Source organism: Phodopus roborovskii, unplaced genomic scaffold, assembly GCF_943737965.1.
Source record: "Phodopus roborovskii unplaced genomic scaffold, PHOROB, whole genome shotgun sequence".
NCBI classification, from domain to species: Eukaryota; Metazoa; Chordata; class Mammalia; order Rodentia; family Cricetidae; genus Phodopus; species Phodopus roborovskii.
The window spans coordinates 3105293-3130890 of NW_026125506.1; the positions used below are offsets into that span (position 1 = coordinate 3105293).

Here is a 25598-nt window from a genome sequence, read left to right on the forward strand (position 1 = left end):
GTTCTTTGCAATGGAGTCCTTTAGGAGCTTTGAGACGTGAGGGGTTGGAGTGTGTGGGCAAACAGCTCAGAACAGCTCAGGGTACTGCAAGCTTTGGGAGGGAAACCTGGGGGGGGCATTGGGATGGGGCGCGTAGGGCGTCTCAGGAAAAGCCGCCCCCACCCCACCCCAGACACCAGCAAGGCAGCATTTACTCTTGTTCACCGGGCACCTGCCAGGATCTTTGCAAAGCTTTTATCCTAAGAGGCCAGGGTGCTACTCCAAGCACCTCCAAGGTCACCTGGCTGGAAAGTCATCTCTGGACAGCCCCTGTGCCTCAGCCAGCAGCCAGACAGAGAGGCCTCAGCCAGCAGCCAGAGGTAAAGGACACAGCAGGTAGACAGAGAGGCAGCTTCCTCTTATTAAAAGGTGCAGGTGGCAGGGTCAGAAGACACACCAGGCAAGCGTCTTCAAGATGCTCACACGGCCACACCTGAAGTCTAGACTTGCGTGGCGCTAGATGTCAAGGGCCAGCCACACCTGGTTTCTCCTGGGACATGGTAGCTGTCCTGATACACCAAGGATGCTGAGAGGTAATCCAGAAGTGAGGAGAGGCTGACAAAGCAAAGGAGCCCCCGTGCCTAGTTGAAGTTTCCTAATCATCCAGATACATCTGGTCCTAGCCCATTGTAACAGTACGGGCCCAATTAGTCAGCTGCCTTGTGAATAATCTATTTTAAGAATAAAAAATAACCTGTCACCAGCATAAATATTTCTCAAGTAGCCGTGGGGTTCCAGGATGGGACCGGGAGAGAGGCATCTCGGGACAGCTCCGATGAGTTCTGTCAAGAAAAGCAGCCTTTTATCACCGTGCAATTTAGCAGTTGGAATTTCAATTTAGTTTAGCGGCGGTTCCCCCCAGCTCCTGCTGGGTACCAGGCTGTGGCAGGAATTGGGGGGCCAGGCTGCTGGTGTCTGCAGAGGATCTGAGCCTGGTGACAGGGTACACCGCAGCCTTTTCCTTTTGGAGTATGGAGGAGAACTAAGTGAAACGGTAGGAACCTGTCACCCAGAGAGGGGTTAGGATCTGGGAGGATTTTAAGTCCCAGACCTAGCACTGCCCGTTCTGCAGGACACCCCCTCCATCAACCGATGGCCCTTCAGTGCCTCCTAGGGGTCCTCCAGATGAGCTGGGGCTGATGCTGTTCCCAGCATTCCGGTGCCCACCTTGGGCAGTGCCCGGCTTCCCTCCCACCCGAGCCGGAAGCTCTCCTTGAGATTTGCTTGCTCTACAATTACCCAAGGAATGAATGCTCCCTGTAGATGGCTTCCCAAGGAGTACACCCTGTAACCTGCCTCTCAAGTCGGGCAACCCCAGAGGCGCCCTCCCCAGTCAGGTGACTTTGTATCACAGGGCGAGATGGCTGATGAGCCCCCCCCAAGGGACAGTTCCTGACAGTTTGAATAGAGTAGAGAGACCACATGAACAGAGTTACCGATCAATCCTGTTGAAACCCCCTCCCCCCCCATGGGCTCAGCCATAGGTGGAGACATGCGTAAGCAGAGTGACTACACAGTAATTACTCACTGTGTGGTCAGGAGGAATAATTGGGCCTGCAGAGCCCAGAGGAGGCCCCTGCCCCAGGCCTGGGAGCCGTGAGAGGATTTCTTGAGCCACAGCAAGGACGGTAGTAGCCATGCTTACTGAACAACTGTAGGATTCAGGCCAGTGTGCTGACAGTCTGTCCCCCCCCACACACACACACATCCCCACCCCCATTCACACACAGGCACGCGCACACACGCATGCACACACGCACGCGCGCACACATATGTACACATGCACACACACATGCACACACACACACACACTGCTCACCCCCAATGCTCAGGCCAGCGTGCTGACAGTCCGTCCCCTCATTCCCCCACCCCTCACCCCGCCCCACCCCATGCTTTCACCACAGTTGGTACGCAGCCCACCGTTCTCTGAGTTCATGCTGTGGTTGCTCACAACACCTTGGTAGCAAAAGGCCCCCTCGGTGCTACCAGGGTCTCCCAAGTCCTGCCCTGTCACTCATTCTGAGTGACCTTGAACAGTCACTCGCCCACTCTCTGCCTCAGTCTCCCCCTCCCCTTCTGTTAAATGATGGCCATGACGTAGCAGAGCTCGGAGGGCCGAGTGGAGCCAACGCCTGCCTACACCCACAATTACAGCCCAGCAGCACGCCTTCATAATCACCATAGTAACGGGGACTTCAGACCTATGGAGTGAATATACTTACATAAATCGTGTGTGATATAAAGCCAGGCATGGTGGCGCACACCTTTAACCCCAGCACTCGGGAGGCAGAGGCGGGCGGATCTCTGTGAGTTTGAGGCCAGCCTGGTCTACAGAGCGAGTTCCAGGACAGCCAGGGCTACAAAGAGAAATGATGTTCCCAGAAAAACAAAACAACAAAAACCTCTCATGTAAGTTTTATATAAATTTGCAGAGTGTAGTGTCTAGGAGAGAGTAGGCAGTCCCTGGACACAGAATAGAGTCTTTTTATGATGTCTTTTTTTCTTTCAGTTGATGAAATCACATAGTTGTCTTTTGTTGTAATTGTTTGGTTTTTTTGTGGCAGGGTTTCTCTGTAGCTTTGGAGCCTGTCCTGGAACTTGCTCTGTAAAACAGGCTGACCTCAAACTCACAGAGATCTGCCTGCCTCTGCCTCCTGAGTGTGTGTAAACACATATGGTGCTCTGTCTGCATGTACAACTTTATGCCAGAAGAGGGCGCCAGACCTCATTACAGATGGTTGTGAGCCACCATGTGGTTGCTGGGAATTGAACTCAGGACCGCTGGAAGAGCAGCCAGTGCTCTTAACCTCTGAGCCGTCTCTCCAACCCCCTCTGTTGAATTTTTAACTGTGGTGTAACACATTAAGATGATCTGTAAACTCAAAGATATCTGTGAAAACCTCAAAGTAAAGTTTTTAAAATGACAACTCAAAAAATATATGTTTAGGGTTTTCTCTTACATTGGCCTTGCCAAGATACAGATCTTGAAACCCTGCTTGTTCATTCATTGTTTTTAGTTAGTTACTTAGTTAGTTAGTTAGTTTTTGGTTTTGTTTTTTCGAGACAGGGTTTCTCTGTATTGCTTTGGAGGTTGTCCTGGAACTCGTTCTGTAGACCAGGCTGGTCTCGAACTCACAGAGATCTGCCTGCCTCTGCCTCCCGAGTGCTGAGATTAAAGGCATGCACCACCAACTCCCGGCTCATTCATTGTTTTTAAAGAGCCACTGGTGCTCAAAAATATCCTTCAGCCCAGATAGAGGTGGCACACACCTTGAATCCCAGCACTCGGGAAGCAGAGCCAGGTGCCTCTCTGTGAGTTCAAGGCCAGCCTGCCTGGTCTACAGAGTGAGTTCCAGGACAGTGACACAGAGAAACCCTGTCTCGAAAAACAAACAAAAAAATCCTTGAAATGTATAAACAAGACACACCTAAAACACAGATGTGAGCGAGCCTGTGAATCTGTAGGAAAGAGTTCAGTGTGGCAGGTGATTGTCACTAGGAAAAACATGCTAGAGTAGGAGTAATCTTATAGTTACTTTACACCCTCAAGGGATAGGGACCGTGTTGTAAACAGAACAGGATAAGGATCTTCAGGGGAGGACATCTTCATCAGAATTGTATCTTGTTCTTAAAAGCGGATTTAAATGGATTTTTTCCATCTTAAAAACTCATGTTAGTTGTCCCAAAGAAAGACTGGGACCATTAAAAGAGCCGAGGGAAAAGGGGACGCACTTTTGGTCGATGAGGTCACACGGGGAACAAGGAGTTCCCTCACGTCTGTCTTCAGGGACCTGGGGTGAGGTCATCGTTTAGAAGGCACAGGAAATGCAAGACAGATCAGTCCTGGTCAAGGTGGCATCGCTGCCTGGGTTTCAGTCTTGTGCTCGAAGGCAGTTGACGAGTTGCTGGAACTGTTGGAAATCTCCTTCAGGGAGACCAGGCGTGAGATTCCTGGGGGAACTCCTATATCCCGAGGGTCCATTGCGTCATCGGCCTGATAGTCGGACTGAGACACACATGTGCCTCTTAAGAACACCTTCATGTCTGCCAGGGGATCAGTTTTTATGATGATGTTCCCCAGAAAAGCCATGCGCTACTACATGTGAGCCAGGAGCTGAGCTGGATGGGCCTGGGAGATGTCTGCGGTTGGTGTCAGTGGTGCTCAAAACATGAGAGAGATTAAAGGAACGCAGAACCCCTAGTGTAGGAGGGTCAACAGGTCAGAGTAGCAGACAGGGGAAACGCCCCAAGATGCTTGAAGATGGGTCGCGGCTGGATACCGACAGATTCCTTCGGTTGTCTTCAATAGGCTGGGTTCCCCTAAGCTCAGACCAAGCTGAGATTTGGGGGTTTTAAAGCTGAAAGGAACTTTAGAGCTGGTTGAGACACTCTAATGTAAGCATGAGAGCTAAAGAGAAACAATCTGCTTTAAAAAAAAAAAAAAAAAAAAAAAAAAAGGCATAAGACAAGAGACAGCAAAGAAGCAAGCCAGATAGACCAGAGAAAGCAGGAGAGAGGGAGGAGGAGCTGTCTTAGAACTTGCCTTTATTTTGACATAAACCTCCCAAAAGATTTTGTTAACTTTTTATTTTAGCAACTAATTTAACTCATGTGGCTTTAAGAGCTCTTTGTTATAAATCACCAATTTGATCAGCTTGGGGAGACCATTTTACATCTTAGTTGAAGGCGGCCGCCTGTTTGTAACTTTTGCCTAGGACTTTGCTTTTACTGCCCTACTGCTTTGGAGGTGGTAACTGTCTGGGTTATCTTTAGTGTGTTTTCCCCAAACACTTGCAACAATTATCACTCCTAGAACCAGATGGCCGTTTACCTCCAGGCAGTCCCTCCTTTTTGGAAACCTCATTGCATATATAATTTTTCCTTTCTTTTTTCTATTCCCCTGAAAAGTCACCTGTCCCTGCTAGTTAGGTGGTGTGTGGTTTTTGGTCAGTTTTATATGCTGCTTTTAGCATCGACTTTCTCCATCTTCTACTGGGTCTTTGGTTAGCCCTACATGTTGACACAACCACATGGGAGCTCAAGACACTGAACAAACCCCCCTAAGTGTCTTCCCAGATGGAAACAATGGCGTGTTTTCTAACCCCAGAATGGGGCATGTTTGTGGCACACAGGAAGGCAATCCTCCCCCCACACCACCCCACATTGAGGTAGGAGGGAACAAGTGTCTCTTGTCTTCAGTGTCTATCATCAGATGATCACAAAATTCATAAGCCAAAGGTTTGGCAAGGTCACTGGAGAAGCAGAAAAAAAAAAAAAAAAACAGAATTAAGCATTTGGGGAGCGGTAGGAAGCAAAGGTCAAATATCAGGAAGCAAAGGTAAAGTGCTAATAACTCACAATGTTTCAAAGACGAGGAAAAACAAGACCAAGCAGAAACCAAAATGACTTCAAAGTCCCAGAAGCAAGCAAAAGACTGGGAACAAGCATAGTAGCCGAATCTGGCTGCCTTTAGCTCTGAATGCAAGCAAGCAAGCCAAACCAAGTGTAGAACAAACTGATAACCTTAAAACAAATACTTTGAAAGCAGAAGAGAAGAGATCCCTATCAAAGTATGATCTGTTTGCCAGCTCAAAATAGACAAATAGACTGTCCACAAATCCAAAGAAGGTCTGGGGCCCCGGCAAGGGCTCACCAACCATCCACCCTAGTGAGGAAATAACCCCAGATGCCCGGGGTTCAGCGGACCCATACAGGTACCTGGCTTCTATTCAAGCGACTCCTCTGGTGAAAAGTGGACCGTTTTTGGAAAGCCACATGTCACCGTATCTGTTAACACACACACACACACACACACACACACACACACACACACACACACACACAAACCCATGGCTCATCTTAAACAGAATATATATGAGGAAGTTTACTCGGGAGCCATTTCGAGAGACTACAGCCTGGGAAACACAGGTTTATGTTCCCAAACTCTATGTTCCAACGTGGAAGTAGTTTCACGAACTTTTTGTCGTTCTACAAGACAAAGGACGTCATAAACCAAGTCAAAGTTAAAAATACATGGGCAGATGCATCAGAGAGGCAGGTACATCGAGATAGGGGAAACTTTTCTACAGGCCCGAGAAGCTATCTGAAGAGCAGCAGTCTTAGCTTTTAGGATGGACGGAAGCTAGTGACCCGCTGAGTTAATAGATTCCAAAGGACTCTGTCTACAAGCCAGAAAATGTTAGAATGGCGGTTCCAAAGGGCTAGAACTAACCCCAAGCTAAGGTAATTCACCCCCGGACATGCAACATCCCAACCTCTCCACGGTACCGCGGTTCTAATCAGTGTCAGCAGACACAGCTTCTCTCCAAGAGTTCTGGTTCCCGAGATCAAACCTGGGTCTTCCAGCATTCTAGGCGAGCAAGGACCTCCTCCCCAGCCCTTCCTGTGTGGTGCGGCATCCACATAGTGGTAGCATACATTTATATGATGTGGTGATTTGTGTAGAAGGCTGTGCCTGGATTGACCCAGTCAGGTGTGTGTTATCCCAGAGAGCACAGGTTCGTGTGTCATCTGGAAGGTGTGTCATCTGCCCAGCTGAACCCCTGCTGTCTCCACAGAGTGGCCTGAGTTCGTGAGGAACTATGCCCCGTGGTGGGCCACGCACACGCTGGACTGGCTCAAGTTTGGCAAGACGGTACTGGTGGTGCACTTCGAGGATCTGAAGCAGGACCTCTTTGCACAGCTGGGCCGAATGGTCAGCCTGCTGGGCGTGGCGGTCAGGGAAGACCGGCTGCTGTGCGTGGAGAGCCAGAAGGATGGCAACTTCAAACGCTCCGGGCTCCGCAAGCTGGAATACGACCCTTACACGGCCGAGATGCGCAGGACCATCGCCGCTTACATCAGGATGGTGGACACGGCGCTGCGTAGTCGAAACCTCACCGGGGTGCCCGATGCCTATGGCCCAAGATGATGGGCGGCCATGGAGGGATCCAGCAACCCCCCACGGCTCCAAAGAGCTGGCTTCCCTCTGGCATGAAAACAACCCCAGGCTTCTGCCTGCCTTCAGAGAGGCCCCTCCGAGGCTTGGGGAGAAGACATCCAGGCATCTTCCCCTGGCCGCCTGGTTTGGGGAGTCCCTGTCCCTGCTGTTGAGGGGAAAGCAGAGATGTTTATCATGGCGATGGCAGTGGTTGGGAGGTTCTGGATGGCAGCTGGTGGACAGTTAGACGCAATGACCCTGTCTCTTCCCCTGAGCAAACACCGGCTTTCTGATCTCTCTCAGGCCACCTCTGTGTGACAGACATACAGCTGGGACCTGTCTCTGTGGCCTTAGGAGTCTAGCTTCTGAGGAGGTGCTTTGTGCACTGCCGTGGGAGCTGCCCCCAGGCTCAACCACAAGTGAGATCCAAGCTGGGTGCTGTTCCGTCTCTAGGGCTGGAACTCTGTCCTCTCTACCCGTGCTGTCTTGGGGGTGGGGGTGACTTTGGGGTTCTCGATCCTTCTCCCAAAGTCCCTTAGGTACCAAAAACCAACCCAACAGGTTGGCCATGCAGCACATACAGAGCCCCACTGACTCATCTTTTCAGGGCGGAGTCCAACGTGTCTGTCTTACACTGCCCTCCTGAGCCCCTAATCAGGGAGTCCTTTACTACCCAGGGGTGGGAACTAAAGTGCTCCAACTCGGAGTGAGCCACACTCAAAACAGCCCCCCTACCTGCCAAGACATCAGCCTCCCTTCCCTTGCTTATAGTCCAACAGAGCCAGTTCCCCCTGGGGACCCCTTGGAAGCGAATACCCCCCCATTCCCACTGCACACTGCTCTCGATGCTGAGACACCAAACCAAAGGATTTCTGACTCGAGTCACCGATCATGTGTTCAGAAGCACGCATCCAGGGTCCTGTCTCCCCACCTTGGATCTCCGTGGCTTTCCCCTCCAGCCCACACCTTCACCGTTCCCATTGCATAGACACAAAAGCCATAGTCACAGCCCCCTTGATCTTCCGTCTGGAGCAGCCCCCACAGCCCTGGGGGGGGGGAAGGACGAGAAAACACTTGTCCCCACCTAGCCAAGGAACTCCGGAGAAGGTTCGTGAAAAGAGATATATTTTTTTAAGAGGAATATGACCAAGACATTCTGCCCCTTGGACACTGGCTTCGCAAAAAGAAGGGCCAGAAACTCTACTTGGTCCCCTTCTCTGATGCCCTCACCTGGAGGGTTTGGACCACCCCGGGGCTCAGCCAGGGGGCTCTGAATGTATTTTGTACGGTGTTTCTTCCCCCACCCGCAGACTAATTTCTAGTTTTCTTTCACTGGGTAGTAGATGATCAGGTCTCCCCCTCCTGTTTGGAGGCCAGTTCTCTCTGGGTCCAGAACCTGGGCCAGTTCCTTGCTAGTGGCCACCTTTGGTCACGAACTTTCTGTTCGAAGATTCCTCAGGTCAACACTGTCATTAAAAAGGGTTTTGTTGCTGATTCTACCACTTGGGCCTGTTGTAGATGTGGAGTTCTAAAAGGGGGTGTTTTCTTGTGTCTGTGTGTGTGTGTGTGTGTGAGAGAGAGAGAGAGAGAGAGAGAGAGAGGAAGGTCCCGAGGAGGGCTGAGGTGTGGAATTCTCTGGGTTTATGCACACATGTGTTAGAGGGAGTCCATGGGAGGTGTCTCGTCTATGTATGAGTGTCAGAGCCCCTGTGTGGCTGCTGCACAGTGTCTTCACTAGGGGAGCCCGTAACAACACAGAGACACAGGGAAGTCTCTCCGACACCCAGAGGTCCTGTGGCTGCCCCATTCAGTTTCCAAACCTCTGCCCTGGCTTCTCACACACCAGACTGTGGGGACAGCTGTGACCACAGAGTTCCCCAGCCAGAAGAAGAAAGGGCTTTTGATGTTGCTTTGTTGGCAGTGAGGAGGAGGGGCAGCTGGGAAAGGCAGGGGGGAGGCAGGATGGGGCTTCACCCCGCTCCGAGTCCTGGGCCACCTACACAGGAGCAAGAACTCCAGTGGCAGAGTCCATGAAAACCATGCTGGTGACTGAGGGGTGATTGGGTCTCAGTGTTCGACCAACTCTGCCCTGTCACAGATGCACCCAGTCACAGACTCTCGGACCTGGGTCACCCAAACTGAGATCCTTGAATCTGGGTCACCGGATCCTAGACCCTTGAACTTGGGTTACAGCTAAATCCTGATACAGTTTATATGATCATATTCATATACTGTTCCATGACCGGTCTTAGACTAGCTCTAATCCTTATCCTAGCTCCACAACTGAGTCCCAAGGCTGGTCCTATGCATACTGAGCCCTGCTCCCAGCTATTTGACCACCCTAACCGTGTCCCCAGGCTGACCTCTGACCTGCCCCTAAACAGATGTCATTGATTTCTCTTAATCTGTATCCTCACTGACTAGGTGCTAACTAAACCACAGTCATAGTTCGGGAGGAGTCTTAACCTTGGCCATGTAGGCCCTGATGTGATCTTTGCGTCAAGGATTGACTAGTCCTGTTGGCCTCGTCCTGAAACGGTATGCTGGCTTGCTTTGAACCTAAGTCCCATCTGTGTCCCTGAGGCTACTTCTACACACCCATGCTCAGTGAGGGAAGCCATGTGGCATCTAGCTGGCCTGGATTCTGGTCTCAGGGCCACAAGGAATCTGCTGTATCCATCCCCTGCCCCTCCCTGATGCCCCAGGCCATGGCTAGGTTGGAGCACCTGTTGCAGACCAGGCCTGCCCTTCCTGTGACCATTTGTAGTCAAATCTTTGTATTTCAGACTTGGAGGGACCAAAGTAGCATCCCTTTGACCACTCACTCACACACACTTCCTAAGCATGTATTGTCCGTGTGAGAGACCCTGCACCCTGTTTTAGAGTCTAAAAAAAGGATTTAAAAAGTCCCCATTCCTTCAGAGGTCACATCTTACCAGGAATCAGAGGAGAGGACAGTAAGGCCCCTGGTGGCCCCTGTGCGCTGCAGACACTCCTCAGCCCCAACACAGAGATTAATTTCAGAACCAAGGCTCTCACTGTGCAAAGCAACATGAAAAATAGCTGTGGGCCCCAGAGGCTCCCGGTACGGGGGCGGGCGGGGGGGGGGGCAGGGAGCATTCAAGCTGGATCCTGCTGTCTTCCACAGCAGCTCCCAGACTCAAGGAGAATAAGGCTGATTATTGGAACCACTTCCAAGTTTTCCCAGGCGCCCTGGAGGCGGCTGGCTGCATCCCGTGTGGGAGGGAAGAGGAGAGGAAAGGGGTGCAGGCAGGTCGTCCAGAGAGGACTGGCACAGGCCCAACCCCCCTCCCCTTGTGTCTTCCTTTGGTTTTCTTTCTCCTCGTCCCTCCCCCTCCTCCTCACTGTTTTTCTCACAACCGTGGCTTTCCTCTCTGAGGTCTGATTTCCTGCAGCTGCCCAGGGTGCCTCTTCCCTCTCCGCCTACCCCTTAACTGCCCCTCCTTCCTGGGTCCCCCTCACCGCCTCACAGCTTTTCTTGGTCCCTGCAATGTTGTTGCAAGTGTCTCTCCATCTCTACCCCTTGATCTTGGAGCTCGCAACTCCTCTGTCCTTCCCTTCCTCCTCCTCCTCTCCCACCCCATCCTGGAGAGTGGGGGTGGCTCTGTGGGATCCAGGCATCATGAGACAAATGTACCCGGGCTGGTAACCAAGGAAGTGGTTTCCTTAGCAACAGAACCTGCAGGCAGGGGCTGCGCGGCCTTGTCCTTAGCTCCGCTATTACAGTAATGGGATGGGGGGGGGGGATGAGAGAGGGGAAGAAAACAGATACCAGGCAAGAGCCTCAGTGTGGCCACAGCCGCTGTCCCTCCAGCGGGGACAACGCTCCAGCACCAGCAAATCGCTGGGTGCTTTGAGAACACTCAAAAAATCGAGACACAAAGTGGGTGAGGGCTGGGAGAGGCAAAGTGGACGGTTTTGGGGTAAGTACCCGAAGGACCAGACCACAGGTCAGACATGTAGAAAAGACAGAAAGAGACAAGCAGGGTCTGGAGCTCCCAGGCTCAGAGGTCCCTCACACTGGGGGATCCTGTGACTGAGTGAGAATACCAGTCACTCAGGTGAGGGTAGGGAGGCCTCCTATAGTTTCTCCTATAGTTTCTTACCCCTCGGGAGTCCCCTTCGCAGGGATGGGGTGGGAGGGGATAAGGGAAGGTGCAGAGATCTCCCATTCCATCCTCCCCTTCTGAAGTGCCAAGAAGCATGGAGGCAGGAGCCATCCTGGGCGTGATTGCTCAAAGAAGTTAAGTAACTCGCTCTGGGACATTACTTGGTTTGGAACCAGAAACCATCAGAGTCTGTTTGGAAGGTGAAAGAGGAAGAGGGCATACTGGGAGAGTGGGGGAGGCGGAGGGGGAAGGGGAAGAGATCATTGCTCTGGTATTGTTGCACACACCTGAGCACCTGTGTGAGCACCTGTGCAGCTGCAAATGAGTCTCCAAAGAGCGCATCTGCCCAGGTGCATTCCATTCCAGAGAGACGGACTGTGTTCAAGATTCAGAGAGAGGTCAGAGGCGGGAGGCTCAGAGAGCTGTTTGTGGAGACCGGGAAACACATCCAACCTCTTCCCAACAGGCAGGGGCACACGGGGTGAGACAGCCATGCATCTGTGTAGCCCTGCCGGCCTATTCCTCCCCTCACAAGTGCAGCCTGTGATCTGCCGGCACTCGGCGGGGGTGAGGGGGGGCGCCTGGAGGAGGGGGCCCCTCGGGACATGGAGGAGGGCTTGGCTCTCATCTCAAAGGTGGTCACAGATTCCAACAGGCCCACAGCCCTGTCTCTGGTTGAAATGACCAGGCCTTGAGGGAGGCAGCTCGTTGATGCAAAGGACTTTGTCGCATTCAGAGGCACTGGCTACTAGAGTGCAGGGGAATGAGCAGTCAGCAGCATGGCACAGGGGAGCATGCCCTGGTGACCTTCATGAGTCCCCAAGTGAAGGGCTGGAGGGGGAAGTCTCCAGTGAGGCCTGAGGTAGGCACTCATTACAGTCACCCGGGCTTCCTGATCATGACATAACTGCTGATCAGAGCTTCGGAAGCCAATTTTCCAAAAGACTGGGCCCAAGGATCCAAAGTTTCCTGTTGTAAGGACCATGACAACATGAGCATGGGTGGGGGGGGGGCTCCTATGAGCTTGGGGGACTCCTATGAGCTTGGGGGACTCCTATGAGCTTGGGGGGGCTCCTATGAGCTTGGGGGACTCCTATGAGCTTGGGGGACTCCTATGAGCTTGGGGGGGCTCCTATGAGCTTGGGGGAGCTCCTATGAGCTTGGGGGACTCCTATGAGCTTGGGGGTTCCTATGAGCTTCGGGGAGCTCCTATACGTTTCCAATGTTGTGCATGAAAGAACACATGGATACCTAGAACACTCAGATGTCATCCCCAAGAGCACGACACTACCAACCACGCTGTCACCCCACTTGGTGTCCAGCACATAGTTATTGCGGTTAAATAAGGATCAGGATAAACAAATAGGCCAAATAGATGTTTATTCAGGGAGAAATAACTTACAACCTAGACAGATGAACACCAGCAAGTTCCACAGGATGCTCTCCTGTCCATGTCCCGCCAGCAAGAGAGCGTTCCCCTGGCTTCTCCTCAGACCTCCTTCCACAGGTCACTTCCGTCCCTGGCCCCACCCCCCAATGGGCGTGGTCAGTGCCACAGAAGGAGACAAAGTGAATATCCCACTACAATTCCCCTTTTAGTCTAAAGAAAAGATTTAGGCTTAATACAAAACTATATACAAAATAGTGAATAACAAGTGTGCTCTAAGAAAAGGAAAATCGAGAACAAAATGACCTACATATCTAGTCCTAGGGTGAAGGCATAACGGAGTTTACAATAGAGTTGTCCTAAGCTGGAAAGCGTAAGTCTAGTACCTAATATCTCTAACTAGGAAGAGAGAATAATAGTTGTGATAGTTTAATCTTCAACCTCATCAAGACCTGAGAAGGAAAATAACGATACTAGGGTAGACAGGAAGTGCAGATGGGCAACTTCCAAAAGGTGCAGCAAGGACAGAAACAGCAAGCCACCTGAACAGTCACCCAAGGTCTCACAGCAACGTTGGTACACCCAGATTTGGCAAAGGCCAAGAGTACCTGACAGACCACAACAACAGCAGGGAGGTAGAATGGCTGTCTTACCCTGACTTGGCAAGGTCCAGCAGTCTTTTATATTTGTCTCCTGCAAGCACATAGGACTGCATGTCCAAATCAGTGGTCAAGGTGGGGGCAGTTCTTTGCCCGACAGGCCATTAGCTGAGACAAGCATGAACTCATCCTGGTCTCCAAGAGCCAGCTGTGCCCATCTCCCAAGTTTAAAAGCAGCGATGTCACAGGGAAACTGGTCAGTGCTACAGGACAGATGTGGGGTGGGGCAGGGGGTTGCTGCCCTCTTCCCACTCCCCCAGGGAGTGGCCAATGGCTAAATGTTTATAGGACTCCATTCAGGCGTCTTCTCCCAGGCAAACTGGCCACACACACAGACCATACTCAGCTCCTCCTCGGTCACCCTGATCATGCCTTTGGATGTGATGGTGTGTGTGGTCATGTTAGAATCCCAGGGGTGTGTGTGTGTGCGCGCGCGTGGTGCATGAGATTTCCTGGGTAGTTGTGTCTGCAAAGGCAGGTTGACTCCCTGGAACATCAGTAATGTGGGGCTTTGCCAGATCACAGTTGACTCTGGGCTTCCTTCAGGCCCCTGAGCAGCCATTCCTTAGCTGCCTCTGTTGGCCCTGACAACCTATCACTAACAGGTGACACCTTCTGGAATGTTTTAACTCAGTAGACCCCCCAGCTTCCACCAACAGGGAAGCTGAGTGCCATCCAGGCAACGGAGACCTTCTTCAGTCAAGGTGCCTCTACCAGTGAATTTAAAAAGTGTCTTCATCTGTGATTGGCCTTTTCTGTTACTATAAAAACTTCGTGAAGCAGCTTCCCTGTGAGAGCATGGAATCTGGGGAGACCTAACCCTGTGTCCCTGGGACACAGCCACTCCTATTTGTCTCCAGAATGAACTCTCTCTTCTTTCCGTGGTGAGAGCTGTGTTCTTGCGTTGACAATGTGCCTGTGTGTATATGTGTGTTTGCATGTGCGAGTGTGCATGGGGGTATGCTCATGTGTGCTCATATATGTGCACACGGCTACCTCTATGTTGGTATGTATACGTGCATGTATCCCTTGCCTCCCCAAGCTTTGAACTCCGTGAGTCTGAAAACCCAGCCTTCCTCCTTCATTCGCAGGCATCTCCTTACGCAGACTGTGACAAGCAAGCACTCACCTGATGGAGAATGATGTGCCCACAGTGTCACATCCAGCGCCCCTGGGGCTCAAGCGTTTGAGGCCCAAGAATGGAAAGATCCATCTGCTGGACACTGGCCAGAGGACGGGTACAATGTGAGACAATGGTTCCCATGGTGACAGAAGCTTCTGGTTACCAAGCACCATGTGTTTACAGATGCCAACACCCTCCAAAGTCACTCCCAGACTCCTGTGAGGAAGGAGCGTGTATTGTCACCATTTCATGTCAGGGTACCAAGGCTCAGAGAGGGAAGGTAATTTGACCAAGGTTGAACAGCTTGAAGAAGGTAGGGAAGGACTTTGCACCCCAGGAAGTCTGGTGTGATGATAGGCTCATACATTTGAATGCTGAGTTATGAGGTAGGGGGGGTGGCGCTGTTTGAAAAGGTTAGAAGGGTTAGGGGGCGTGGCCTTGTTAGGAGAAGTGTGTCGCTATAGGGTGGGCTTGAAGGGTTGAAAACCCAGGCCTGGTGTCTTTTCCTGTTTATGGATGTAGCCCTCTGCCCACTGCCATGCTTCCTGCCTCGATGGTAACAGAGCAACCTCCTGAAACTGTGAGCAAGCTCCTGGCTGAATGCTTTCCTTCACAGGAACAGGCGACACTAAGGCGCCTGGTCTGAGGACCCACTTGTGTAATCGTGCTGGGTGGTAAATGTGGAGCAGACATGAACATGAAGAAGGAAGCTGTGGGTCCCACAAGACACTGGGAAGTGGTGCTAAGGCGGTGGTCTACCAAGGAGAGGAGGAGACACGGGGCACACGGCCGGGCTTTCCACGCTTACCTAGGGCTCAGATTGGGAAATGAGAAGCCACTCAAAGCTGTGGTTCCCAGATTCACGCAACAAAACCCCAACTTCCCACACAGGGGCATTTAGCAAGGCCTGGAGGCGTTGTCGGGTTTTTCCACAGCTGGGGATGTCGCTGGCATGTTAGTAGGTGGGGACAAGGGATGCGGCATCTCAACCCACAGGGTACAGAATGCACAGCAAAGTGACAGCAACTGAAGCCGCTCGGAGTGCAGTGGGCCCTTGGATGCCCGTGAGGACGCTTCCCAGGTCTTAGGCTCCCATGACAACTGCCAGACGAGGAAGGATTCTTAGATTCATAGGTTTTCTGCAACTCTTTTTCCCACTGGAACTACCCACACCCCTCCCCGCAATCCATAGAAAACGATGTCCCAGAGAGGAAGGTGTGGTCTGAGAGCTTTTCCTGATGACAAATGAGGGTACGGGACTAATTTGGGGTGGGGTGTTAAAAAAAAAAGGAAGATTGCAAACCCACAAACACCCAACTCCCAACTAGTATATGTGGAGGAGACTGGGAAGGGCGGTGTTGAGCTGCAGCTATGGCGTGTAGTTTCCCGATCAACCCACTGATCAACCTACTACCACAAGGTGAGTAGGCTCCATCCCCAGCACCACATAAACCAGGCTGATGGGGGACGTCCTTCTGTATATATGTTTCTCTTATTGGTTGATGAATAAAACACTGATTGGCCCGTTAGAGGCAAGAAGATAGGATCAGGAGATGAGGAGAATTCTGGGGAGAAGAGGTGGAGAGAGGCCTCAAAGAGACACCATGTAGAGACCGGTTAGATGGGACACACCAGGCATTCTCTGCTAAGGTAAGGCCATGTAGAAGCACACAGATTCACAGTTATGGGTTAATAATGAAGACAGAGTTAGCCAATAAGAAGCCCTAGCCATCGGCCAACAGTTTTATAATTACTATAGCATCTGTGTGTTTACTGGGGCAAAGCGCTGTGGGACCAGGCTCGACAGAAACCTCTATCTTCACCAGGTGTGGTGGGGCACATCTGTAACCCCAGTATCCAGGAGGTGGATGCATGGGAATCAGGAATTCAAAGTCATCTTGAGCTGTTGTTATTGCTACATGAGACCCTGTCTCAGCAAGCCAAAAGAGAACAAATCCATCCCTTGAGGCCTTGATTAGGAATTAGACTCTGCATGTTAACACAGAGGGAACCTGTTTTCAGTGTTGACCCTGGTCTCTGCTATAGAGCTCTCCACTCCGGGGGTGCACCCAGATGATGTTTAAGCAAGCCCGGAGGGAGGGTAGGTGTGCCCGGCATCCAGTGGGTTTGTATAAAACTCTACCTTACAAATTTATAATTTGTAGCTTTATTTATACTATCTGTCTTGGCTAGTTTTATGTCAACATGATGCAAGTTAGAGTTATCTGAGAGTAGGGAACCTCCTTTGAGAAAATACCTCCTTAAGAGCCAGCCGTAAGGCATTTTCTTAATTAGTGATTGATGGGGGAGGGCCCAGACCATTGTGGGTGGGGCCATTCCTGGCCTGGTGGTCCTGTCTTCTATAAGTAAGCAGGCTGAGCAAGCCATAAGGAGCAAGGCAGTGATCAGCATCCTCCATGACCTCTGCATCAGCTCCTGCCTCCAGGTTCCTGTCCGGACTTTCATCAATGAGAAACTATGGTGTGGAAGTGTGAGCCAAATGAACCCCTTCTTCCCCAGCTTGCGTTGGTCAGGATGTTTTATCATGGCGATAGGAATCCTGACGAAGACAGGCTCTTCACCTACTCAGACCTGATCATCCTAGAGATGAATCTTGACTTAAGCCTCTGAGTAGAGAGCTTGAATCTGACAACGGTCCAACCACCGCTCACCCTTGCTTCTGTGAAGGAACAATAGCGGGCTGGATCACTCACCAGTGGGTAGTCAAAGCTGCTCTGGTTAAGATGGTGGGTGATGTCCAGTGGGCAGTGCCCACCACACCGACTGTGGGCAGGGACTCCACCAGGGTCCATGACAAAGAATACAACAGTTGCAAGGATGGTCTGAAAAAGTCACTCAACAGCTGCAATCCTCAGAAGCCAACAACAGGGAATCTAGGAATTGTGGGAAACCCAAGCAAATTGTATGTACAGGCTTGCATGCTGCCGCCGTGCAAAACACCTGACTTCACGGGATGTGTAAGGGGACAGGAGAGAACAGAACATTTGGAGGGGAAGACATCACCTCTGAGGATGTCACTCATTCATTCATTCATTCATTCATCCATCCATCCATCCACAAGTCATTCAATTCTTCATTTGCTGGCTCACGCACTTCTTGGCAACTCAGTGGTTATCTGTGCATTCATCACCACCGTCCTGCCCACCTCTCATCTGGGAGTGTCATTTGCCCGGTGCACCCGTGCTGGCCACTTTTCTGTTTCTGTGACCAAGGGAATTACAGAGAAGCATGGCAGCAGGTGGCAGCCAGAGCGGAGAAACCAAGAGCTCACGGCCTCAATCACAAAGCAGGGAAAGCAAACTGGAAGTGTCGAGAGGTTTTTTTAATCTCAAAGCCCACCGTCTTCTGTTACTTTTCTATTGCTGTGATAAACGCCATGACCAAAAGCAACCAAGGAAGGAAAGGGTTAATCCAGCATACAGTTCCACTCCATAGGAGAGGAACTCAGACAGGGAAGGAACCTGGAGGCAGGAGCTGATGCAGAGGCCATGGAGGGTGCTGCTCACTGGCTTGCTCCTCATGGCTTGCTCAGCCTGCTTTCTGATAGAACTCAGGAGCACCAGCCCAGGGACGGCCCCACCCACAGTGGGCGGGGCCCTCCCTTCCCCCACCAATCCAGCAGAGCTGGTGGGCATTTTCTCAATTACGACTCCTTCCCAGATGTGTCTAGATTAGTGTCAAGTTGACAACAATCTCAAGGGCACACCTGCCCCCAGTGACTACTTCCTCCAGCGAGACCGCATCATCTACAACTCCCCAAACAGCACCTCCAGCTGGGAACCTCGGCTTCAAACGCCTGAGATTATGGGGGGCAGTTTTCACTGAAAGCCTGTTCCAGGCTGCCCTGCGAGAGCGTTCCTTCATCCTCGATTCATTTCTCCCATCAGGGTTCAGAAATGCCCCAAGGCCCCGCGGCCTCCTGAGCTCCGTTCCCCTCTCTGCAGATCCAGGGTGTTGAACTAGGTGAGCCCGTAAGGACTCAGTATGTTCACAGACAAAGAAGGGATCGTGTGTTGGCCTGGAGTCACAGAAACCAATCACAAGAGAGCTGAAGGCTCCGAGAGGGGAAGGGCTGGCCACACCCAACTTCCCCTAAACCATCAGCTCCACCTCGCCCTTTCTCGGCAAGCTGAATGACCCGAGGCGGAGAAACCCACACCGGTTTCCTGGCCTCCCCAGGCTGCCCTGAAGCCATAACCAGCCCATCCCTTGCTTCCCCGGGCTGTGGAATGTGTCTAATTAATAAACACGTCTATAATGCAAGTTGATGTTAAAGAGCGACATTTAAATGCTAATTATTGTTATCAGGGGCTGTTTTCTGCCTAATTAAATGCATGGATTCTGTAATTATTAAGCTAATTCCCAAAGAGAAGCCAGGCCCCCAGGTGTTACAACTTTGCTCTCAGCCATTAACCTGATTCCCAGGGTCTAGGGCGGCAAGCCTGATGGGCTTGGGGCTTGGAAGGGGGTGAAGCGGGGTCCTGGGGAAGAAAATGGACTCTGCTGTTGCTGTGTTGGTGTGACCGTCCGTACCCAGCTGTCAGTTCCCCGTAGCTCAGCCTTAGGAACGTGTCTAGAAAATGAGAGACTTTTAAGGGACCTGGCCCTCTGAAACACTGGTGGCTGCAGCCGCTACAGGACTCCTACGGGACTGGGGACTGCTCCTGCACCCCGGGTTACATTCTGCCGGCTGCTTTGAAAGGTGTTTCACACTTGTCTTTGCTTCTTGCCGCCGCCGCTGCAATGGACACCCGAGCTGCTTAATTTATAAAATGAAAAGGTTTCTTCGGCTCCGGGTTCTAGAGGTTCCAGCCCAGGATTAGGCAGCCCCGTGAGGTCTGGACGTCTAGCCATGGTGGTATCACCGCAGGGGGGCTTGGCAGAGAGACAGCTTCTATGAGTTTTGTCTTTTCTAGACCTTCACATCAACAGAACGGTTCAAGGAGCCTGACTTCTTCATCGTGTGCAGCAGTATTGCGTTCCTTTATAACTGTTGGATAGTAGTGTTCCCATGTGTAGGAAATGTTTTATTACTATCAGAGGCAGTCAAGAGCTAATATTTCATGCGTCTCCTCCCCACCTCGTAAAACTTTAAAGTGTGTCTTTTCACAATCGCCTCCCGGGTGAAACTTTTCTTTAAGCAAAGGATCCCTCTCCCTGCATTCCCAAAACTTGCTGACCTCAGCGGCAGCTGGCCACTCCCCCTTTGATTTCACTTCCTTTGTGCCTAGTCCTTTAAAACTCGCCAGGAACAGGGCTGGAGAGAAGGCTCAGTGCTTACTTGCTCAGTGCTTGCTTGCTTGCTTGCTTGCTGCTCTTGCAGAGGACCCAGGTTCGGTTCCCAGCACCCACATGGTGGCTCGCCACTATCTGGTCTGCAATTCTGGTTTCAGGGGACCTAATACTCTCTTCTCAGCTCATCATTGCACACACATGGTGCTCATGCACATATGCAGGCAAAGCAGGCAAAGCACATAGCAACATAAAATATAATCAACCTTAAAAAAAAAATAGCTAATCACGAGAGCCTGTGAGCTGGGATTCCAGCCAATGAAGGAGAGACACTGTCTCCACCTGCATTAGAAGAAAACCCCAATGGTAGCGTGTAGCTGGGCACATCTCTAATCTCAGCACTCAGGAGTTGGAGGCAAGCAGATCTCTGAGCTTCAGGCCAGCCCATGCTCAAACCTGATACAATGTAAATGATGGGAACCTCCTACTGGTCAGGGTTTACCCTTCCTTTGCAAAAATAAATTGCTTTGTTGAGTTACTTTCACTTGGTTCCCAGTAATGTGTGTGTGTGTGGGTGTGGGGGGTGTGGGGGGGTGCGCGAGCGCCCCAAATAGACATGTTCCCACACATGTATGGGCCCACCACAGTTTGAACTTGCGGTTTGAGTTCTTTCCAGCGCAGGATTTTTGGGGTTTTCTTTGTTTTTATCATTTAAAAAACAACACAAGCACGCACCTGTACTTTGTATAAACAGACAGTTTCACCCTCTTACTGAAGCGTCCAGGAGAACTGCTGGGTCACAAGTTCAGTGTAAGTTACCCGTGAAAGTTGCCACCAAGCTTCTTCTAAGACATTGCAGTGTTTGTACCCATGGCTCTGTCAGTCTCTCCCTTCTAGGCGTGCGTGCGTGTGCATGTGTGTGTGTGGTGTGATATGTGTGGTGCATGTATGTGTTGTGTGTGTGGTGTCATGTATGTGTGATGTGATGTGTGTGTGTGTGGTATGATGTACATGTGTGCACACACCCGTCCCCTTGTGTGTACATAAATGTGGGTGCCCATGGAGGTCAGAAGAGAGAGTCAGGTCCCTGGAGCTGGAGTGACAGGCAGTTGTGAAGCACCACACATGAGTGCTGGGAACTGAGCTCAGGTCTCTGCAGGAGCAGTTTGTGCTCTGACTGCTGTGGTCCTTGTTTCTCTCAGAGGCTGGGGTGCTGTCTACCCCAGGGCAAGTGCTCCGCTGATGGTTACACAGCCTGGCTCTGGGACCTCCCTTCCTACCGTCTTTAGAAGATCAAGAGCCACTCAGTCCGGTGAGGTCCAATGCTGACTTCGCTGTGTTAGGTTGTGTTTTCGTTTTATCTCTCGGGTGTCTCTGTGTTTGTGAACCCAGGAACACAGGGACCTGCCTTTGGGGCACCTCGTCCCCCCCCCCCGTCTTCTCCTCTCTCCCCCCTCTTCACTGAGTCTCCAGCTAGCACTGGGCATCCACCCTCCCTCTGAAGGGACCAGGTCCTCATTCAGCCCCCTGCTTTGGCAGCCATGACGGTCTGCAGAAAAGACCCAGCAAGATGAAGGCCTCTGACTCTGAGCTGCCTGACCTCACCTGACCTCCTAGACACTAGGAAGCCAGATACTTCCTGGCAAGGAACCAATCAGAAGTTAGCTGGTGGGCTCTGGATGTGCTTTACCCTAACAGTGGCCGACAGAGCATAGCAACCACCCTGGGAGGGCATATGGGCCATAGCAACCAGTTGACCAATCAACACAGGACTGGTCACCCAAGCCTGGAAGTGCACCAATCCTGAGACTGTTGCAGACCCCAGACCCTCCCCTTGCTCTGCTTCAATAAATTCTCTGCCCCTTGGTCCCTCCCCGTCCTTCTCACTCCACCGAGTTAATACAGTTAACTTTGCTTTTACGTCGGGTCAGGTCTCTTGTTGATTTCGGGGTTCAGAGTTTGGGCACAACACCCCCACTGTCCTAAGGCCACTCCCACCGTGGTGGTGGTGGTGGTGGTGAAGCTATCACGCAGAAGGCGATTTGCTAGGAGGTATTTCCATACTAACCCTACTGGGTGGACGCCACGGTCACCCCCACAAAGGACACTGAAGTCCCAAGGCTGGAGCGAGATTTTTGAGAGCAGGAAGCCGGTGAGGCCAGGACGCAGACCGTTCGTTCAAGTCCAAAGCCAATGGGTTGAGCCACTTATCAAGTAGCACAGAACGGGAGCAACTGGGAAAGGAGATGTTTGAGGGAAACAGCCAGCTCACATTCTTCCAAGACTCTGAGGGAACACAGCGTGTAATGGGCTCAGCAGGAAGCCGGTGCTGGGTGCGGGAGGCTGGCGGGGGCGGGGTGCACAGGGAAAGGCTGAAGTCGCCAACAGTCCTTCCTTTCTTCTTAGGCTCCTTTGCCGTTAAAAGTCCACAAGCCAACCCTCCCCTTAATCCAATTAAAAGGGGCTCATTTGTGCTTATCAGGTCTTTATTCTGGTTTGTTAAAAACAAGCAAATTACCCAGAGGTCTCTATAGCCCCTGAACTAAAAGGCATCTGTATTTCCATTCTGGTAAATCTAATTAAAGGCAACTGCTAGAAGCAGACTCTGCTGAAGTGGGACAGGTCAGGGAAGGGAGGGCGGGGCTCTGAGGACAGGAGGGACGTGATGAGGACCCCAGAGGGAACCACCCTGGCATGTGCTGACCGTGGGCCCTTAGTGTAGTGGGATTTTTTTGTGATATGGTCTAATGTAACCCAGGCTACCCTAGCCCAAGACTCTTTACGTAGCCAAGGATGACCCCATCTCCCTGCAGCCATTTCCCAAGCTCCAGGATGGCAGACATGCATGGCCACACCCTGTTTGTGTGTGTGCTAGGCACAGAACTCATGGCCCTGCATACCAGGCAAGCACTCTGCTCTCTCGGATCCACTGTCAGACCCACAGGATTTCTTCATGCCAGTGGCTCCACCCATGGCAAGGGCCACTGAGGCTCAGTGAACAACGGAAGCAGCATGCTTGGGCGGGACCTCGAGCAGGGTTTGACCCTGTGTCTGAAACCTGGGAGTATCACAGTGAAAAGGAGGGTGGTAAGACAACATGAAGTCTCTACACCCTAGCGAGTCCTGCTCACAGCGCCAGAAGATGTAGCTCTACTCTGCACACAGTAGGTCTGCAGAAGTGCTATACCCTGATGAGCTCACCGTCTTCCCTTCCCCTGCTCCCTTTTCCACAGGCTGCCAGAAGGCAGAGGTCAGAAAGAGAGGTTGCTGTGTTCCTTGGGCATGAGGCCTGCCCTCTCTGGAGCACTTACTTACTGGCCTTCATCTCCTTTAAGTGGCTTCCACTCACAGCGGAGGTCTAAGGGTAGACAGGTGAGGCCCAGAGCCGTCCAGGAAGCAGCTAGGAGAGATACGGGCTAAGGCCCACACCCACTCCCATCCCCCCGACTCCCTGCCAGCCAGGGTATCATTTCAAGGCTACAACGGCCCAGGGGATGAGCTCTTAATTCCTGGCAACCCTCAGCCAAGGCAGTCTGGGAGCAGCAGCGGAGCCCAGATTCCAGGCAGCGGTAATCCCATTACACGTGCATTAAGAACCCACCACACCGCTCCAACCTTTCAATGAATCTCTGCCAGCCACAGGCCCATCCCCAGGCTCCTAGAAATCTGTGGAGCTCCCTGTGAATAGCAGAAAATCGAGTGTGACTGCACACAGGGGCCCGACTGCAGCCCTCAGGGAGAAGCCCTTTGTTACTGCCATCCGTAGTCGGCCCTGAGTGAGACTGGGTGTCACCAGACACCATTTTCTGGCTGGTTCTATCCTCTGTGGAATGTGAAAAGTGCATGAATGATGTCCTCATGACCGTTGGGGCTTTTCATTCTGACTTTTAGGACCTCTGGGGCTGGGGTTGAAGTGTCTGCGTCCCCTATGTAGTTCCTGATCGGTCTTAACCTCAGATGTGGCATCATTAAGAGGTAGACCTGTAGCAGGTATGTTTCCTGAAGTGTAGCACATGCTACTGTCTTCAAAGAGGGTTTCCCAACTCCTGCTTTTATTCATCTAGTTTAAGGCCCTGGGCTTGAAACCCAGGGCCCTGTGGCTTCGAGGCAAGGGCTCTTCCACTGAGCTTTTGTTATTTTCAACACTTGAAAGATAAGCCTGGCAGAGCCCAGCCCTGGATTCTTCCAGGTCAGGGGCCCTAACTTGGCTCTGCTTCTGCAGGCTCCTCCGGGCGTGTGAGAAGGGTGTTGTATTCCTGTTGCTATGGCACAAAAGCATCTTAAGGAAGGGTTTGGCTTATTCTGGCCCGACAGTTCGAGGGTACAGTCCATCGTGGTGGAGAGAGTAAGATGCCGAGAGCCTGTCATGCTGCATCAACAGCCAGGAAGCAGAGAGGGAAGAAGGCTAGAGGTTGTTTGGTTTTTACTCAACCCAGAACTTCAGCCCATGCCATGGCGCTGCCCACATTCAGGGTGTGTCTTCCTCTCCAGGTTAACCTTTCTGGAAACATCCTTTAGGCTTGCACCTGGTGGTGAATCTCCATAGCGATTCTAGATCCCATCAAGCCTCGATGTAGACTGACCCTCGCAACAGGAGAATTAAAGGGGAGAAGGTAGGGAAGCAGGGGCAGACATTGTGGAAAGGCAGGAGAGGGGGCTGAGGGCAGGAGGGACCCCTCAAGCCTGGCTCCTCTGAGAGCTGGAAGGTTCTCTGGAGTTCAGCCCACCTCCCACCGCTGGATCCATGTGACCTGGATGTGTATTGGGAGCCAGCGAGCCAGTCCTGAAGGAGGCCTGGGAAAAATCCAGACAGACCTGTGTGCAGCATTCTAACAAAAGCCAGATGGGGTGTGAGGCTGAGATGCTAAAACTCACATCTAGAGGACCCCAGGAGTCGACCATGTCAGAAAAGCCTCCTTCCGCCCACTCCCTTGCTGGGCAACACCCCAGGAGAGTAAACGCTCAACTCACATGCTTGCTGAGGAGTGTCACGCTGTACCCACCCTCCCCAGCCCTAGAAAACATGGTGGGGAGGACGGTGACATCCCAGAGGTAAGGAGCTTGTGGTCCCAGAGAATAGCGTGGTCATCCAGAGGAAGCAACTTGGGGACATCCAGGTGTCACTCAGACAAAAACTTTACAACTGGGCTGGATTCCTTTGCTGGCACTGATGACAGAGCTCAACAAGATACCATGAGCCATGGGCAAAGCAGGGTGCTCTCAAAGCATAGGAGGCTGGAGTCCCCAGCCTCCTGTCTGCGGGATTGGTCCCTTCTATAAGGTGCCCTCTCTCCCCGCCTGCGGGTAAACGGCCATCTTACCTAGTTTCCTCTGCCTCATCTTCCCTTTGGACCCGTTTTGAAATTCTTCCTTTCTCATGAAGCGTTAGTCATATTGGATTAGGGCCCATCCCAAGGACCTCCTTCAACTTGATTATTTCCATAAAAAAATCTTCTGCAGAGAGATGCGGAACTTCTGGGACTAAGGATGACACCTCGTGTGTTTGTGATAGGATCCCACTAAACCCATGACAGTCCTGACTCTTACTCAATGATATATTCTCTCCCTTTGATTTTTCTACCACTCAGCTATAGGCAGAGACATTATATTTCCTTCTCTCGCTTCATTGAAGAAACGTGACTCCTGTAAGTTTAATACATAATGTGAGCCAGGTGGTGGTAGCCGTGTGCCTTTAGTCCCAGCACTCGGGAGGCAGAGGCAGGTGGACCTCTGTGAGTTTGAGGCCAGCCTGGTCTACAGAGAAAGTTCCAGGACAGCTTCCAAAACTAAAGAGAAACCCTGTCTCAAAAACAAACAAACAAACAAAAAAAACATAATGTGAGCAGATGTGTGCAGCTTCCCAAATCAACAGCCTGAATTAGGAGTGACCCCAGCAAATGCAGCTAAGCAAAAGGTACAGAAGCAATTGTCCAGATGTAGCAGGAAGGTCCTTGAGGCCACAGATCTCCGGAGAAACCAGGAATGTTAAGCACACAGGATTGCCTTTCATACAGGAAAGGTGAAAAACCTGTTCTTCCATCCAGAAAGCTGAGAGTTGGAGGTGATT

General features: G+C 51.7%; 2 protein-coding genes across 2 annotated transcripts in view; one reads left to right on the forward strand and one right to left on the reverse strand.

Moving 5' to 3' along the window:
• Nucleotides 1-8478, forward strand: part of Wscd2 (WSC domain containing 2) — a 38430-nt gene extending 29952 nt beyond the window's left edge. Inside the window, exon 8 of the mRNA XM_051176442.1 lies at nucleotides 6618-8478. Within this exon, the coding sequence (XP_051032399.1) occupies nucleotides 6618-6970 (353 nt within the window). The 3' untranslated portion in view covers nucleotides 6971-8478. The remainder of the gene's footprint in view (nucleotides 1-6617) is intronic.
• The window catches only part of Sgsm1 (small G protein signaling modulator 1), a 641040-nt gene that overhangs the window by 315283 nt on the left and 300159 nt on the right, over nucleotides 1-25598 (reverse strand). The window lies entirely within an intron of this gene.